The sequence below is a fragment of the Oncorhynchus masou genome, chromosome 9 (assembly GCF_036934945.1).
Source record: "Oncorhynchus masou masou isolate Uvic2021 chromosome 9, UVic_Omas_1.1, whole genome shotgun sequence".
Taxonomy (NCBI): domain Eukaryota; kingdom Metazoa; phylum Chordata; class Actinopteri; order Salmoniformes; family Salmonidae; genus Oncorhynchus; species Oncorhynchus masou.
Genome location: NC_088220.1, coordinates 54,931,711 through 54,947,682, shown reverse-complemented (window position 1 = coordinate 54,947,682; position 15,972 = coordinate 54,931,711). Strand labels below are relative to the sequence as shown.

Below are 15,972 nucleotides of genomic sequence, written 5' to 3'. Positions count from 1 at the left end.
AAGACAATTTCAAATCTGTAAATCTTTCAATTAGAAGTTGCTACAGTGTAGGCCCATCAAAAGTTACCAACAAGTCATCATGCAGAAAGAAACGTCAGGGGTCATATTCCAGTTATCATTTGTTTATTTGAGAAGCACATATTCCCATTAGCATTGTACATCTGAAACCTACAGTGGTCTCCCAATACCCGGTCAGAGGGGTCAAGTGAACAAAGTTCTCTATACTGTATTTGTCAAGGTTTTGCAGATTTAGGGAGTGTGAGTGGGACCAGTGGGTTAAGGCTGAAAGCTGGTGTAGAGAGATGGTCAGGGTTTCTTTTCACCCGCATTGACACAAAGACTGCCCTCTGCCGACTAGCAGGGAGTTGGGACTGGGGGTTAGTGGGGAGGGAGGGGCAAGAAAATAGAGGCGGGAGGGAGAACATAGTCCTCAAAAAACAGCAAACATTCGCTCACACACCAAAAAAAAAGCATTGATATCAAGCTGTCAAAACCATTGTACAAAGTGACACCAGAGCTTTGCAAAGTGACAATTTGCCTTCCCTTGCCCCCACTGTTAAAAAAAGTCTCAATCATTAAAGGCCCAGTGCAGTCAAAAACATGATTTCCTGTGTTTTATATACATTTTTGCACAGCGGTTGGAATTATACTGTGCAATTGTGAAAATGTAAGTTAAAGCCCTTTTAGTCTAAGAGCTGTTGGAAAATGCCACCTGAAATTTCAGCCTGTTTTGGTGGGATGGATTTTTGGCCTGCCTGGTGACATCACTAGTTAATAGAGCAATAAGAAAGAGTTGAAAACTGAGAGCTAGCTGTTGCTGGCAGAGGTTTTCCCCTCCCCAACCAGACCCAGACAGTCCAAGCAAACATTCTTGTTTCAGAAAATGCTCTTTGCCAAGATGCTATTTTTTCTTTCCAACCATTTTAATTGAACACAATCACAGTAAGGTAATTTGTTACCCATAAATGATTTGATATTGAGATAAAAACAGCTGCATTGGACCTTTAAAAACTTTCAGACTCCCTCTGTGAGCCAGCCAGTTAGTCCTCAGTGGCTGGGCCTCTGGTCAGTAAGGTTGGGGTCAGCTCCAGTACTGACAGCATGGCTAGGACGTAACTGTCAGTTGACCAATAGGCAGAAACGTTGAGCATCAGGCCTCATGCACACAGAGCACCATACCATACCACCAACATGGGCCCACTCATCAGGTGTCTAGTTTTCACATGGGTCTAGAGGGAGTAAGAGGGGTGCTGGGACCCAGGAAGGGCCCCCTTTACCTCCCGTCCTCCCTCTTAGCACGGGTCTGCACCAGCTCGCAGGGCTGCAGTACCCAGTTGTTGTCATGCAGCCCCACGCAGCAGCCTGGTGTGTCCTTGTCCGTGCGCCGGCAGCACATCCAATAGGAGCGTCCATAAGGCAGGTCGTGGTGGTAAGGTTTGGGGTGCCAGCGGCAGAGAGACACGTCGCCCCGTTCGTACTGCCGCTTGCACTGCTTGCAGGGGTCGTCGCGGTACAGCGGGTCCTGGTTCCAGCGCGAGTCGGTGGCGGGCACACCGTACGTCTCAATCAGAACCTTGAAGTCGTAGCAGGTGCACTTGAGGGCGGCCAGCGAGCGGGTGGGCAGGTAGCTGAAGATGTTGACCATGATGTGGTCGGGCAGTAGCAGCATGTACTGACGAGGCTCCAGCAGCCGTTGGATCTGGAAGCGGATCTCCAGGAAGTCGTGAGAGACGTGGCGGTAGAGACGGCACAGGGAGGGGTCCGAGCAGTCCTCCACGCCGGCCAGGGGGGAGTCCGGCCGGTCAGCAGCATCCCCAGCAGGATTGTTGTTATTGGCGCAGTCCAAAGAGCACATTCCACTGCTGCTGCCGGTGCCACTGTCCTCGTCAGACCCTCTCTGGGGCTGCAGGAAGAACAGCTGGCCTGGAGGGGGGTCCTCTGAGCCGTCGGCAGGGCTGACCCCACTGGGCATGGCGAAACACACCGTCTCCTCTTGCACATTCTCTGTGCTGTCCTTGCCATAGAACACACACTGGTCCACAGCACCCGTGACCACCACCTCCACGTGGAAGCCAGTCACCCTCTCCCGGGCCACAGGCTTCTTCTCCCCAGAGCCGAGCTCCTGGCTGGGGTCAGGGCTGCTGGAGGCTGGCCGGTCCGTATGGCCCTCCGCATGGGGGTCAGCTTTTGGGGAGCCGGCCAGCAGGAGGCTGGGGTCAAGTGACGAGGGGCTGACCAGCTGGTAGAGATCACAGGTGATCTTCTCGTTGGCCCGGGCCCCCGCCTGCCCCCCTCCTCCCCCACAGCTCATGAACATGCAGCGGGGCCGGCCTGCGGGCTCCGACTGCGAGCGAGGATCCAGGCTGGACACCCGGAAGGCTATCCTCACTTCGCCTCGGCCGTGGGTGGGCCCGACGCGGCCAGAGTCCCCGCTCCGCTCCCTCTCCCTGGGAGAGTCCAGGCCCGACACGGGCCTTAATGTGTTCTCCAGGAGTTGATGTTGGGACTCAAAGTGGGCTACAACCTGAGCCACACGCCGCGACTCCTGCTGCTCCTCCTCCTCCTCCAGGGTACCATGCGAGGGGTGTGGGGGGTCAGGGCTCTCTGACAGGAACACCATGGGGCTGGGGTCGGAGACTGTGCCCCGCAGGAGTGTGTGCTCGGGGTCTTCTGGGGCAGTCTGTCCCTGGGCCACCATGCCCTGCAAGGCCACGGCTGTACGCTGCTCTACGAGGGCCACCATCTCCGCCACGGACAGCAGGTCAGTCTCACTCACGCCGGGGAGGTCCTCTAGGGTGGAGGGCTCTGGGGGCGGGGGGGCGGAAATAACGTGGGCCCGGGCAGGGGGGTCATAAGAGGAGCAGCGCCGCCTGCGCTTGGCCTTAGTGCAGTCCGTGGCCCAGTTCCCTTTCACCTTTATGGCGCTGGGTCGAGGCAGGCCCACCCCACTGAACTGGTGGGCCACGAAAAAGGCAATCTTCTCCTTGGTGTTGCCCGGCTTGATGACGTACCAGGTGTCCAGCAGCACCCTCCCATCCTCCATCTGTGTGGCGCCGGGAGGGGTGGAGGGGGCCTGCGGTGCCGATGCCGGGTCGGCGTCTGGGGGAGTGTTCTCGGACCCGGCATCCTCCTCCTCCTGGCCATCCACGCCTCCCCCGGCCTCCAGCGACGTGTGCCCCACAGTGTCAGCCTTGCAGAGGGAGGGGGCTGCCCCACTGCCCCCCGTACCCGTGCTTCGGGGCTTGTTCTGGGAGTAGGTGCCAAAGGGGCGTGGGCACCACAGTCGGATGTGGGAGAAGGTATCTCGGTCCATCACGGGTCGGAGGGAAGCATATCAGCGGCGTCTAGGCTGGGCATCTGCTGTGCACCACGCCACTCATTCTCTCTGTGCGAGCCAGTAGGCACCGTCACAGGAAGAGGGCATACAATCTGCAGGGAGAGGGAGAGGAGTATTACAACATTAACCATCATAGGTCATCTAGCCGGGGGAGATAAACATGAGTCATATCATCAAGTTGTATTACATTACACATCTAAAAATCTAATTTGAGGGCCAATTTCTTCCCATGCGTTCTACATGATGCATTAGTACTAAATACCGTAGTCACCTAGTCTAATTCTGTGACCTCTCTGGAAGGGTGTGAGACACTCACTGGATCAAATGTCACACCTTCTAGCCATTCATTACAGCAAGAGTACAGCAAGTCAGCTTCTAGCCTCTTGGTGGTTCAGAAACCAAGTCACAGTGCACAAGGAAGTCAGGAGGACTCGTGCTTTCAGACAGCCTGAACAGCTAAACTCAATTAGTCAATTATCTCGCCTTGAAGGCTTTCAATCTAATTAAAGGCTTCCATTTCAGGGCCTTGTGTCTGGGGCAGATGAAGGGAGGAATAAAAGAGCTAATGGATTCCCATCCTGACACTTCAAAAGAGGACCTGCCTAATAGGAGGTGAGGAAGAACAAGGAAAGCATATGCCTAGTCTATTTTTAGAAGGGGAGAGTAGTGGAATAGATATTGCCTGCCAGGCAGAGTCTAAAGGATCTTGGCTGCGGACTGCAGGAAAACTGCTTACCCGGGGTGCCCATGCCATTTCATGTTACCCTGCCAAAATGTGACACTGGGTGCTTAAAAGGAACAAGTGGTGCAAAACTGTTTCAACGAGACCTTTAGACCTCTTTGTTGACAAATGTCTGTTTTTCTTGTTATGTATATTGTATGTGTGATGTATTTATGCAGGGCTCATCTGTAAAAGAGACCCTAGTCTCAGTAAGACTTCCCTGTCCAAAAAATAATAATATAACACACTCTATATAAAATATATGAAACATCTTGTAACAAAAAAACTGAACAAGCCCCACTCCTTCCATCTCGTGATTCCAAACAAGTTGAGACAGACACCACTAGTGTTACACTATTGTTTGGCCCCTGAGGTGACGCTTACCAGCCAAACGTAGGCTAGATATAGACCTATCTATACGCGTCGTCAGTTGAAAGCATGAGAACGTCACCTTCGGCTGAAGAGGAATGTCTACACGGAGTAGTCTGCTGCCCAGGCTCTGTGTGTGTGTGTGTGTGTGTGTGTGTGGGTGGGTACGCGCGTACTCCTGGGTTGGTTAAGGGCTTTATAAATCACACAGCTCCAGCTAAGAGCCTGCAGATTAAACCCTGTATGAAGTACATCCCAGGGCCACCAGCCCACTCCGTTTTTATCCCCCCACATAAAAATATTGGTTGGCGTAACAGAGACAGTGAGTGTCAGTCTGTATGTCCATCTTTGAAACAAACACTGGCACTTCCTGAAGCAGACAGTGAGTGATTCATTTGTCTCCAGTCAGATTCCCTCTCTATTGACCAGTATCTACTATTTAGAGCCACCAACGTTGCTTCAGAAGATGGAGAGATGGAGGAGGATGGCAGTCGCACTACCAGTCACCCAGAAGCTAGAGTCAGTGGCTATAATCAATCCTGTAGTCATAGCCTATTTATTGACTGCGATCCCACAATATCCCCTGCAATTTATTTAGGAAGTAAGGTGGCTGATGAAGATGGTAGTAAAATGCTACAATAGTAATAAACGGCATGCAGTATGCGGTTCTATTCTACACGTGTTTCCATACGAGCTGAAACAAAGCTGAACTCTGCAGGGAGACACCATCTAATATAAGCAGTATGTTTAAAGAAAACTATACTGGCTTAATAACAGGTAATGAGTAATAGCCTGAACGATGACAGAGTCCACAAAATGAGGACATGAGACTGGTACACCGTTTATCGTATCAAAGTGATATCCCTGGACCAAAACACGGTCGATACTTTGCCGAAAATCTGTATTCCCCGACAGCTGATAAAAACTGCATTATCATTGCACAGGTTTCCCCCTCTCATTTGAAACAATTCCTGCAAATTAAGGATGGTTTTAAGCTATTTTTTTGTTGCCTAATCCTCCAAATCCTGTCCATGCCAAGCAGCAGTACAGAAATAGCTGAGTGCCGTGCCAGAGGCTCGTCTCTCACTGGCTCCCCAAGTTGTCTGACCGACCGCTGAACCACACACACACACACACACACACACACCAATGCAGGAGGATTCACTCCTCCATCATGTAGTCATCAAACAATCCAGAGGCTTTCTGCTGGAGCATATTCATCAGGCTCCACATCATAACAGAATGCTCCAGATTTAACAGGGAATGTATAGAAACAAAACAACGGTTGTCAAATGCCACAGAATGCATTTCAATTCCACAACTTGCGCTTCTATCTGCGCCCACTAAAATACCACCGTTAGAATAGTCTCAGGCAGCGAAGGAATGTTTAGCACGACATCATTCCTATCACAGAGAAAATATAATATTGAGAAGAAACAGTTTAGGCATACTAAGCAGGGAAGGACCTTTCAGGGAAAAACACTTGTTAAACTAAAATCCCAATTCCAGGCTTTCCTCAGATAATTCAGACAGGCCCCTCGTTCGCTTCTAGCGATATCCTGCCTCTCAAGAGGCTTTGAGAATGATGGACTATGCAGAGAGGTGATAAATTATTCCAGCTACTGGCCCTCGCCTTGGCTGCGCCTGCAGGGACAATACAGCAGTAGCCCGTGCCAAGGTGAGGGTGATGATGCTCGTCTACAAGAATAATGGACTCCACCCACCCCGATAAAATGAACCCAGAGTGCCTTTGTCGCGAGAGGGTCAGGCAGACAAGCTGACTATAGAAGTGTTTGGTCTGTCAGCTGTGCTTCTCTGGCAGTGAACAGCACTGTGCTGAACTGCAACGGATATCGAGGCCCTCCTTTGAAACTATAGCTCTTCCTCAGGTTGTTTCTTTCCACCATTTGGCTTCAATGAAAAGAGTTCATCATCAACCCCCTCACTCAAATAGTGTTGGTTGTAAAGGGGCCAGGACAGTGGTCACCATAATGGTGATTTGTAGTTTCTCTGTAAACATTGAAAACAAACCCTATCAATACAAAACTGTTCTGAGGATTTTAGGCTGAACCAAGCGTCAATGGATGATCCCTGGAATTTAACTATTGAATATAGACCTACATGTGAAGATGAATCATGAAGATGCCCAAAGCATGTTTCAATGCCCCATTGCTCCACTATTCCCATACTTCTGATTCTAGTACCAAAGATAAAAATGTATAGGCCTAGGTCTCAGTTGAACAACATGTGCTTTTCCTGTAGTTTGATTATTTCTTTCATCTTTGAGAAAGAGCATTTCAATGTAAAACCGGACCCTTGAGCACCACCAAGTTCATAGGATGATGTTAAATAGTGTCTAATGAAAGCTACAGTAGGCATCTATATTTAAGAAATCAAGGCATATGTACACAGTTTAACTATTTTCTATCCTAAATATTAGGACTAAGCAAAGGCTTCGAACTCTATTCAAACAGATGGAAAAAGGGCCTTAGAAAACATTTACCAGAAAAAGTCTTAAGAGGTATCAGTAACACATCAAAACACAATCATGTTGATGTGAAGACCCCTGCCAGCTAACATCAACACACACACTGCCCTGTGCCTTAATTCTGCTATCAAAAACCCACATACCTAAGATATTTTCCCATTTCTCTCATGAGGAGGGAGGATAATGAAAGTTCACAAAAGTAACAAGTAAAGGTAGACCTACATATTAGAGATTTTACTAATATCTATTTGGTTATGAATTATTAAGTGATTAAAAACAATTATTTTACAAATTACTGCAATTGAATTGGCAACAATGGGAAATCATAGTCACAAACCACTGTTGGGTCACATGCTACAGTCCTTCCTTCCACAACTCATAACAGTTCTCTATCTCTTTCTACCATTTGGTGGTCAAAGCAAGTGTGACTACAGCCTGGACAAGCCCTCTCCATCCAGTTAATGTCACCTCTCCCGGCTACCTACTGACACCTACCCATGAGCCCCCGCTCTTTCCATTTCCTGTAATCAGCTTCCTTACTCACTGAGCACCAACTGACATCGGACATTGAGAAGTATTCGGAATTTGGTCAGACCCCCCCTGGCCTTGATTTCAACGTCCAAAGACGTTGATTTTTGGTCCGGTCCAGACCGGCCTTGATTTGGCCCAAAACAGACATCCATGATTGGTTCAGATTTGGTAAAAAATGTTTTGTATTAAAGTATAGTTCAGTAGAATAGAGTTCAGTACAGTACACAGTAAAGCACACAAGTTGAGTACACTAATTTACTGTACTCTACCGAACTACACTTGCACTTTCCATGACAGACTGGACCTGGAGAAAGCTATGATCCCTTATTGATGTCACTTGTTAAATCCACTTCAATCAGTGTAGATGAAGGGGGAAAAGATGGTTAAAGAATGATTTTTAAGTCTTGAGACATGGTTTGTGTATGTTAGCCATTCAGAGGGTGAATGGGCAGGACAAAAATATGGAAGTAGGTGCCAGGCGCACCGTGTGTCAAGAACTGCAACACTGCTGGGTTTTTCACGCTCAACAGTTTCTCCTGTGTATCAGAAATGGTCTACCACCCAAAGGACATCCAGCCAACTTGACACGACTGTGGGAAACATTGGCATCAACATGGGCCAGCATCCCTTCGGAATGCTTTTGACAAAAAGGGGAAACAGACATTTATGACTGATTTGGATTTGGTCCGGTCCAAACAAATTTGGTCTTGGGTGCTTGAGGTGTCACTACAGACACCCTGGTTCGATTCCAGGCTGTATCACAACCGGCCGTGATTGGGAGTCCCATAGGGCGGCACACAATTTCCCCAGCGTCGTTCGGGTTTTGCCGGTGTAGGCCATCATTGTAAATAAGAATTTGTTCTTAACTGACTTGTCTAGTTAAATAAAGGTTACATACACACACACATTTTTTTTTTAAATAGCCAGTGTGTAGAATAATACCAAAATATGCAGAGGTCTATATTGCATATATCTACATTTGTGCGCCTATTTAAGACACAACACTAATATCCATAATTATGCATTTATTTCTGCATAGTACAGATCAGGGACCCATGATGAAATTCTGTCACCTGCTGTAAATCCACTTCACTTCAATTAACAAAATAGATGTTTTCAATGTCAAGGTGTCACATGTCATAGCTGACACCCCATTGTTTCGGCAGACAAATTTGAATCTTAATTCAGAGTAAGGTTAGATATTTACCAGTGTTTGGAAAACATGGTCACCTAGCCAATACTGAATTAAGAAGCTGAAAAATCAAACAAACGAAACAGAGAAACGTTACTGCACTGAGGAAGTACAGGTAACATGGACTCTAGCTATAAACAAAGCACCTTCAGAATTTAACGGAACATTTCCATTAGGTTGTAACTTACAGGTAGGTGGTCTACATGGGTAACCATGAGTAGCCAATGACTAATTATTGACATCCCCATATGTGTTTATTCAATTGTCTAACAATGATCAACCAAACAATGAGTTGAAATGACCAAAAATATGATACAAAATGTAACAATAATTGCCAATCTAGCTAACTTAGTTACATTGCTAGCTAGGAATAGGACGAAACAGAAATCCTGGCTGTGGTTTAACCAGATGGTTTAGTTATTCTTATAACATTAAGTCAACCCCCTAGGTCCGTACCGTGGTTAACTAGCTAACTAATGTTAGCTTACATTTGATTAGTTATATGCTAATCAATTATGCTAACGAGCAACTACCTGACGTGCAGGCCGCAAAGAAGTAAACACTAACGTCAGCTGGCTAATGTTAGCTAGGTAGCTAACACAACTAGCTAACTAGGTACAGTAACGTTAGCTAACCAACTTCATATCCTAGCTGCTAGTTAGCTTAACGTTACCAATTTATCTAAGTTAATGTTAGCTGGCTAGCCAACTAGGCTAAGTTAGTTAGAGCGTTATAGCCCAAGACGCCAACAACAATCTCGTTGTTACATGGTTACAAACACTCACTTTGGCGCGGCTAACTGATACGCACCACATCTGTCTCTGTAAACATTAAAATCAGTTAGCCAACTACGTTAAGGGTTGTGTCGTGTAACATTGTGTGCTGGCTCGGCTGCCAAACAAAATTGCAATGGAACCCATATTGTGTGTTGCTGGCTAACGACATTGAAATGCAGCTAAGAATTGCTAACGTAAAGTGCAATTATTCATGTTATCTTCGTCTTACCTGTAGATCCGCAAACTCTTGACCTGCAACAGTGCGGATGACAGCACTAGCAAGTCACCCCGTCTTAGGCCCGTTTTCCTTTCAACAACCGACCGAGGAACCCGATTGAGCAAGGATGGGGGTGCAGGTGACTCGGGTTATCTTTTAGCGTTACGTGTCCACGTAGCTATCTGCAGAATATAGTACTTACTTTCTAATATCAACCTAATGTTAACCTCGAAGCCTACTGTCCGTTTTTTGATTGTACACAACCTGTACTGATCCTAAGCCTGTTTCACACTCTTCCTCGTTCATCTGGCTACCTTTTCAGAGCTGACACAGGCTGGCCTTTACGGTACATTCTCTGACCAACCAAAATAATCGGAATCAGAACATCCGTGGAGAGGAAGGCCATCTTGTTGACAGGCAGCTGCACAAGGCCCACAGCCAATAGCAAGGCAGAGTCGATGGCGTGCCCATATATGGCATATATGGCCCCACTCACCCCCCTCTTTGCTCTCACCCCTTCCAATCTCTCTCTCTCTCAATTCAATTAAATTAAAAAGGGCTTTAATGGCATGGGAAACGTATAAGTACATTGCCAAAGCAAGTGAAATAGATAATAACACAAGTTTCAAAGGAATAGACATTTCAAATGTAATATTATGGCAATGTACAGTGTTAATGATGTGACAATAGTTAAAGTACAAAAGGGAAAATAAATAAATACAAGTATGGGTTGTATTTACAACGGTGTTTGTTCTTCACTGGTTGCCCTTTTCTTGTGGCAACCAGTCACAAATATTGCTGCTATGATGGCACACCATGGTATTTCACCCAATAGATATGGGAGTTTATCAAAATTTGATTTGTTTTGGAATTCTTTGTGGGTCTGTCTAATCTGAGGGAAATATGTGTCTCTAAAATGGTCATACATTTTGGCAGGAGGTTAGGAAGTGCAGCTCAGTTTCCACCTCATTTTGTGTACAGCGTGCACATAGTCTCTCTCTCTCTCTCTGACACACACACACACACACACACACACACACACACACACACACACACACACAATGCTGCTGTAGATCCAATTTACAGTCATCAGCATTCAATACAACATGCTAGCAAATTGCAATACAACAAATGCAAGCATCATAAGTTGCACATGCTATTCACTAAGCAAAACAAGTTGACATGACATCATGTAATGTCAACTAAAAAACTGTTTGCAATGAGAATGCAGAATAGCCTACTATGGAATGATATGGCATTACAGTTTTATTACTATATATACACATGAAGGAAAAAGTAAGGAACCCTCAATGTGTCCCAGGTACATGTATATCATTATCCCAACATAATTATCTGACTGGTAAACCAATTAAACTTTTCTCCCACTGTATTTACAGTTTGAAGGAAACCATCAGCAATGCCACTTTGTTTTCCCCTGATCGAAACAATGTGTGAACTTTCTCTCAACAAAACGGTATACACTGACGGATGACATTTGTATTTAAGGTTTTGCAATAAAGAGCTCAGGATGACGTACTATCCGTGTACAAAGAGTAGAAGATTGTTATAAGTCCTGTACATGTATTTGGAGATTTGATCATTGCTTGAGATTTGACAACAAAATACTAATGCTTTTAAGTGATTTACAATAAAAACTGTAAGAAACTAATATGCCTACATTTTATACAGCCTCTTCTTCAAATGCAAGATGGCCATGCATGCAAATGGTAGCACAGGTGGGTTTGTGTGTAGAAGGAGCTTAGAGCAGCTGATACAGCCCAGCAGAGGGCCAGACGGAACTGCTGAGTGTTGGGCTCCATGCATGAGCGGGCACTCACTTGTGTACACCAGCTTCAAACAGCTGAAAATACAATATTTTTGGTTATGGAATATATATTTCACAGCAGTTTAGATGGTACAATGATTCTATACACCATACTTGCTTATTTTGTCACAAACTGAAATTAAGCAAAATATTAGCATTTGATTAAACAGAAAATGGCGGAGTGATTTCAGTATAGTGCATCTTTAATACTTTTCAATTGTTTTCAAATGGCTTTATGGTCACCACCACACCACAGTGTACAGAGTTTGCATACTGTCACGTTCTGACCTTTATTTCCTTTGTTTTGTCATTATTTAGTATGGTCAGGGCGTGAGTCGGGGTGGGCAGTCTGTTTGTTTTTCTATGATTTGGGTATTTCTATGTTTCGGCCTAGTATGGTTCTCAATCAGAGGCAGGTGTCATTAGTTGTCTCTGATTGAGAATCATACTGAGGTAGCCTGGGTTTCACTGTGTGTTTGTGGGTGATTGTTCCTGTCTCTGTACCAGATAGGGCTGTTTTTGGTTTTCCACGTTTATTATTTTATAGTGTTTATCTTTTTTTATTAAACATGAATTAATACGCTACGTTTTGGTCTGCCTCTCCTTCAAGTAAAGAAAACCGTTACACATACATATTCCCCAAAAAACTATCAATGGTTCCATAACATTATTGCCATGTTTTTTTTCATTGCACAAACATGGCCCAATGTAGGCTACAGAGGAGCACAGCTGGTAGAACATGCCAAGTTTGTAGCGTGCAATCAAAAGGTAAGCTATCTAATCATGGCATGGGGTTGTTCAATGACAGGCATTTATTTGTTTAAAATCTGTCACTTAATTTCATTTCAGAGACAAATAATTGTTTTATTTTTTTTGCTAAATGCTATATCCGCCTCACTCTCAGAAGTAGTACTGCTAGATTTTGGGTTTTACAGTCAAATGGAACAAATAACTACTTTAAAAAAAAAACCTTTTAAGGATCCGCCCCCCCCCCTTTTTTTTTAACCAATCACGTAAAATGACACCCAAATCTAACTGACTAGCTCAGGCCCTGAAGCAAGGATATGCATATTCTTTGTGGAAATGTGAAAGGAATGTAGGATAATATAGCACAATAGATCTGGTAAAAGATAACACAAAGAAAAAAAATTGTAATTTTGTAAAAAAAAATGTACCATCTTTGAAATGCAAGAGAAAGGACATAATGTATTATTCCAGCCCAGGTGCAATTTAGATTTTGGTCACTAGATGGCATCAATTTATGTGCAAAGTTTTAGACTGATCCAATGCACTTCCATTCAAAATGTTAAATCAAGACTGCCAAAATGTGCCTAATTTGTTTAATAACTTTTCATGTTTAAAATTGTGCACTCTCCTCAAACAATAACATGGTATTATTTCACTGTAAAAGCGACTAAATTGGACAGTGCAGTTAGATTAACAAGAATTTAAGCTTTCTGCCAATATCAGATATGTCTATGTCCTGGGAAATTTTCTTGTTACTTACAACCTCATGCTAATCGCATTAGCCTACGTTAGCTCAACCATCCTGTGGAAGGGACACCGATACCGAGGTTAATAAAGAACTGTACAAATGATACATGTGACATCAATATAAACATTTTTTATTTTTATATAATTAAATACAGTAGTATGATATCTGTATGTAAAACATTTACATTTTACATTTGAGTCATTTTGCAGATAATTTTAGACTGGATACGAACATTCCATTCCAGTATTTACATCAAATACAGGTATATTGAGGTATTTTGGAATTTAGACATAAAATACATTTGCAACTACACGCCTTCCCTATAACAACATTCTCAGTAACAGTAACATTTTTTTTTACTTGCTAAGACTGAAATGCAGTTGCTTATCTACCTCTGTTAAATGCACTGACTGTAAGTCACTCTGAATAAAAGTGCCTGCTAAATGACCAAAATGTAAAAAATAAAAATGGCAAAACACACTGGGTATTATTATTGGCCTTGTTTCATAGGCTCATTAGAATAGTACCCAGCATGCCTTGCAGGTGTTCATTGGGGTGGGGTGGGGGGGGTTGATGAGTAAAGGCCTAGTTCACAAATCTTGTTGTGTAATTATGTTTTATTTTTTAGGGAGTGATGCATTACCCTCAGCACCCCTACTTCCCACGGCTATGTTTGCAGGAGGTTTCATGGACAAATGTGCCTTTGTTTGAAGGAGAATATTGTTGAGCTATTGCATTACTTGGCTGCTGTGTAGGAATTTCCTATGTTTATCTCAAAAGATACTCAGCATCAGCAGTCGTGGTGTGTAGGTAAAATCCCCAGGGAAGCCAAGCCAGGGGGAAAAAATGCCCTATTACAACCTGTGTTGTGATAATAGAGTACCACAGTATGAGTCATAATACCTATAAAACCTAAAGGTCAAACAGGGAAATGGTTCCAATCGATTTTCCACCATTCATTTTTCAATTTTAGAAAAACTTAGAAGGGAATAAGGGCTGTTTCATGTATGCTTACCCTGGCATGACGTTTTGAAAACCATGTAAATCTCTCAAGAACAAGGTGATTTTTCTCAAGATATATTTGCCTGTTTTTACCCCCCAAAAATGAAATGTTAATTAGCTGCTAATGTGGCTATCATAAAGAACTACAAATGCCAAGATGATCTGGATGAGACTGCCGAATCGAGGCAAAGGTAAGAATATGTTCCGGGATTCTTCCGATGGCATTGAGGACTACACCACATCGGTCACTGGCTTTATCAATAAGTGCATCGAGGACGTCGTCCACACAGTGACCATACGTACATACCCCAACCAGAAGCCATGGATTACAGGCAACATTCACACTGGGTTAAAGGGTAGAGCTGCCATTTTCAAGGCGCAGGACTCTAACCCTGAAGCTTATATAAAATCCCTCTATGCCCTCCACCGAACCATCAATACAGGACTAAGATCGAATCGTACTACACCGGCTCCAACGCTCATTCAATGTGGCAGGGCTTGCAAACTATTACAGACTACAAAAGTCAAGCACAGCTGAGAGCTGCCCAGTGACACGAGTCTACCAGATGAGTTAGGTAACTTCTATGCTCACTTCGAGACAAGTAACACTGAAACATACATGATAGCATCAGCTATTCTGGACGACTGTGTGATCACACTCACCGCAGCTGATGTGAGTAAGACCATTAAACAGGTCAACATTCACAAGGCAGCAGGACCAGATGGATTACCAGGACGTGTACTCTGAGCATGCGCTGACCAACTGGCAAGTGTCTTCACTGACATTTTCAACCTCTCCATGTCTGAGTCTGTAATACCAACATGTTTCACGCAGACCACCATAGTCCCTGTGCCCAGGAACACTAAGATAACCTGCCTAAATGACTACCGACCCGTAGCACTCACAAATGTAGCCATGAAATGCTTTGAAAGGCTGGTCATGGCTCACATAAACACCATTATCCCAGAAACCCTAGACCCATTCCAATTTGCATAGCGCACCAACAGATCCACAGATGATGCAATCTTTATTGCACTCCACACTGCCCTTTCACACCTGGACAAAAGGAACACCTTTGTGAGAATGCTATTCATTGACTACAGCTCAGCGTTCAACACCATAGTGCCCTCAAAGCTCATCACTAAGCTAAGGACCCTGGGACTAAACACCTCCCTCTGCAACTGGATCCTGGAGTTCCTGATGGGCCACCCCCAGGTTGGGTAGGTAACAACACATCCGCCACGCTGATCCTCAACACGGGGGCCCCTCCTGTACTCCCTGTTCACTCATGACTGCACGTCCAGGCATGACTCCAACACCATCATTAAGTTTGCTGATGACACAACAGTGGTAGGCCTGATCACCGACAACGATGAGGCAGCCTATAGGGAGGAGGTTAGAGACCTGACCGTGTGGTGCAAGGACAACAAACTCTCCCTCAACGTGATCAAGACAAAGGAGATGATTGTGGACTACATGAAAAGGAGGACCGAGCATGCCCCCAGTCTCATCAACAGGGCTGTAGTGGAGCAGGTTGAGAGCTTCAAGTTCCTTGGCGTCCACATCACCAACAAACTAACATGGTCCACGCACACCAAGACAGTTGGGAAGAGGGTACGACAAAACGTATTCCCCATTAGGAGACTGAAAAGATTTGGCATGGGTCCTGAGATCCTCAAAAGGTTTTACAGCTACACCATCGAGAGCATCCTGACGGGTTGCATCACTGCCTGATATGGCAACTGCCCAGCCTCCGACCGCAAGGCACTACAGAGGGTAGTGCGTACGACCCAGTACATCACCAGGGCCAAGCTTCCTGCCATCTAGGTCCTCTATACCAGGCGGTGTCAGAGGAAGGCCCTAAAAATTGTCAAAGACTCCTGCCACCCTAATCATAGACTGTTCTCTCTGCTACCGCAAGGCAATCGGTACCGGAGCGCCAAGTCGAGGTCCAAGAGGCTTCTAAACAGCTTCTATCCTCAAGCAATAAGACACCTGAACAGCTAATCTAAGGGCTA

General features: G+C 45.0%; 1 protein-coding gene across 1 annotated transcript; it reads right to left on the bottom strand.

Moving 5' to 3' along the window:
- Window positions 1-112: 112 nt before the first annotated feature.
- Window positions 113-10,049, bottom strand: LOC135546231 (F-box only protein 46-like). Its single transcript, XM_064974486.1, has 2 exons — window positions 9,644-10,049; window positions 113-3,429 (listed from the first exon to the last, which is right to left on the bottom strand). Exon 2 carries the CDS (start codon window positions 3,311-3,313, stop codon window positions 1,274-1,276), a length of 2,040 nt encoding a protein of 679 aa, XP_064830558.1. The 5' UTR covers window positions 3,314-3,429; window positions 9,644-10,049; the 3' UTR covers window positions 113-1,273.
- Window positions 10,050-15,972: the final 5,923 nt, after the last annotated feature.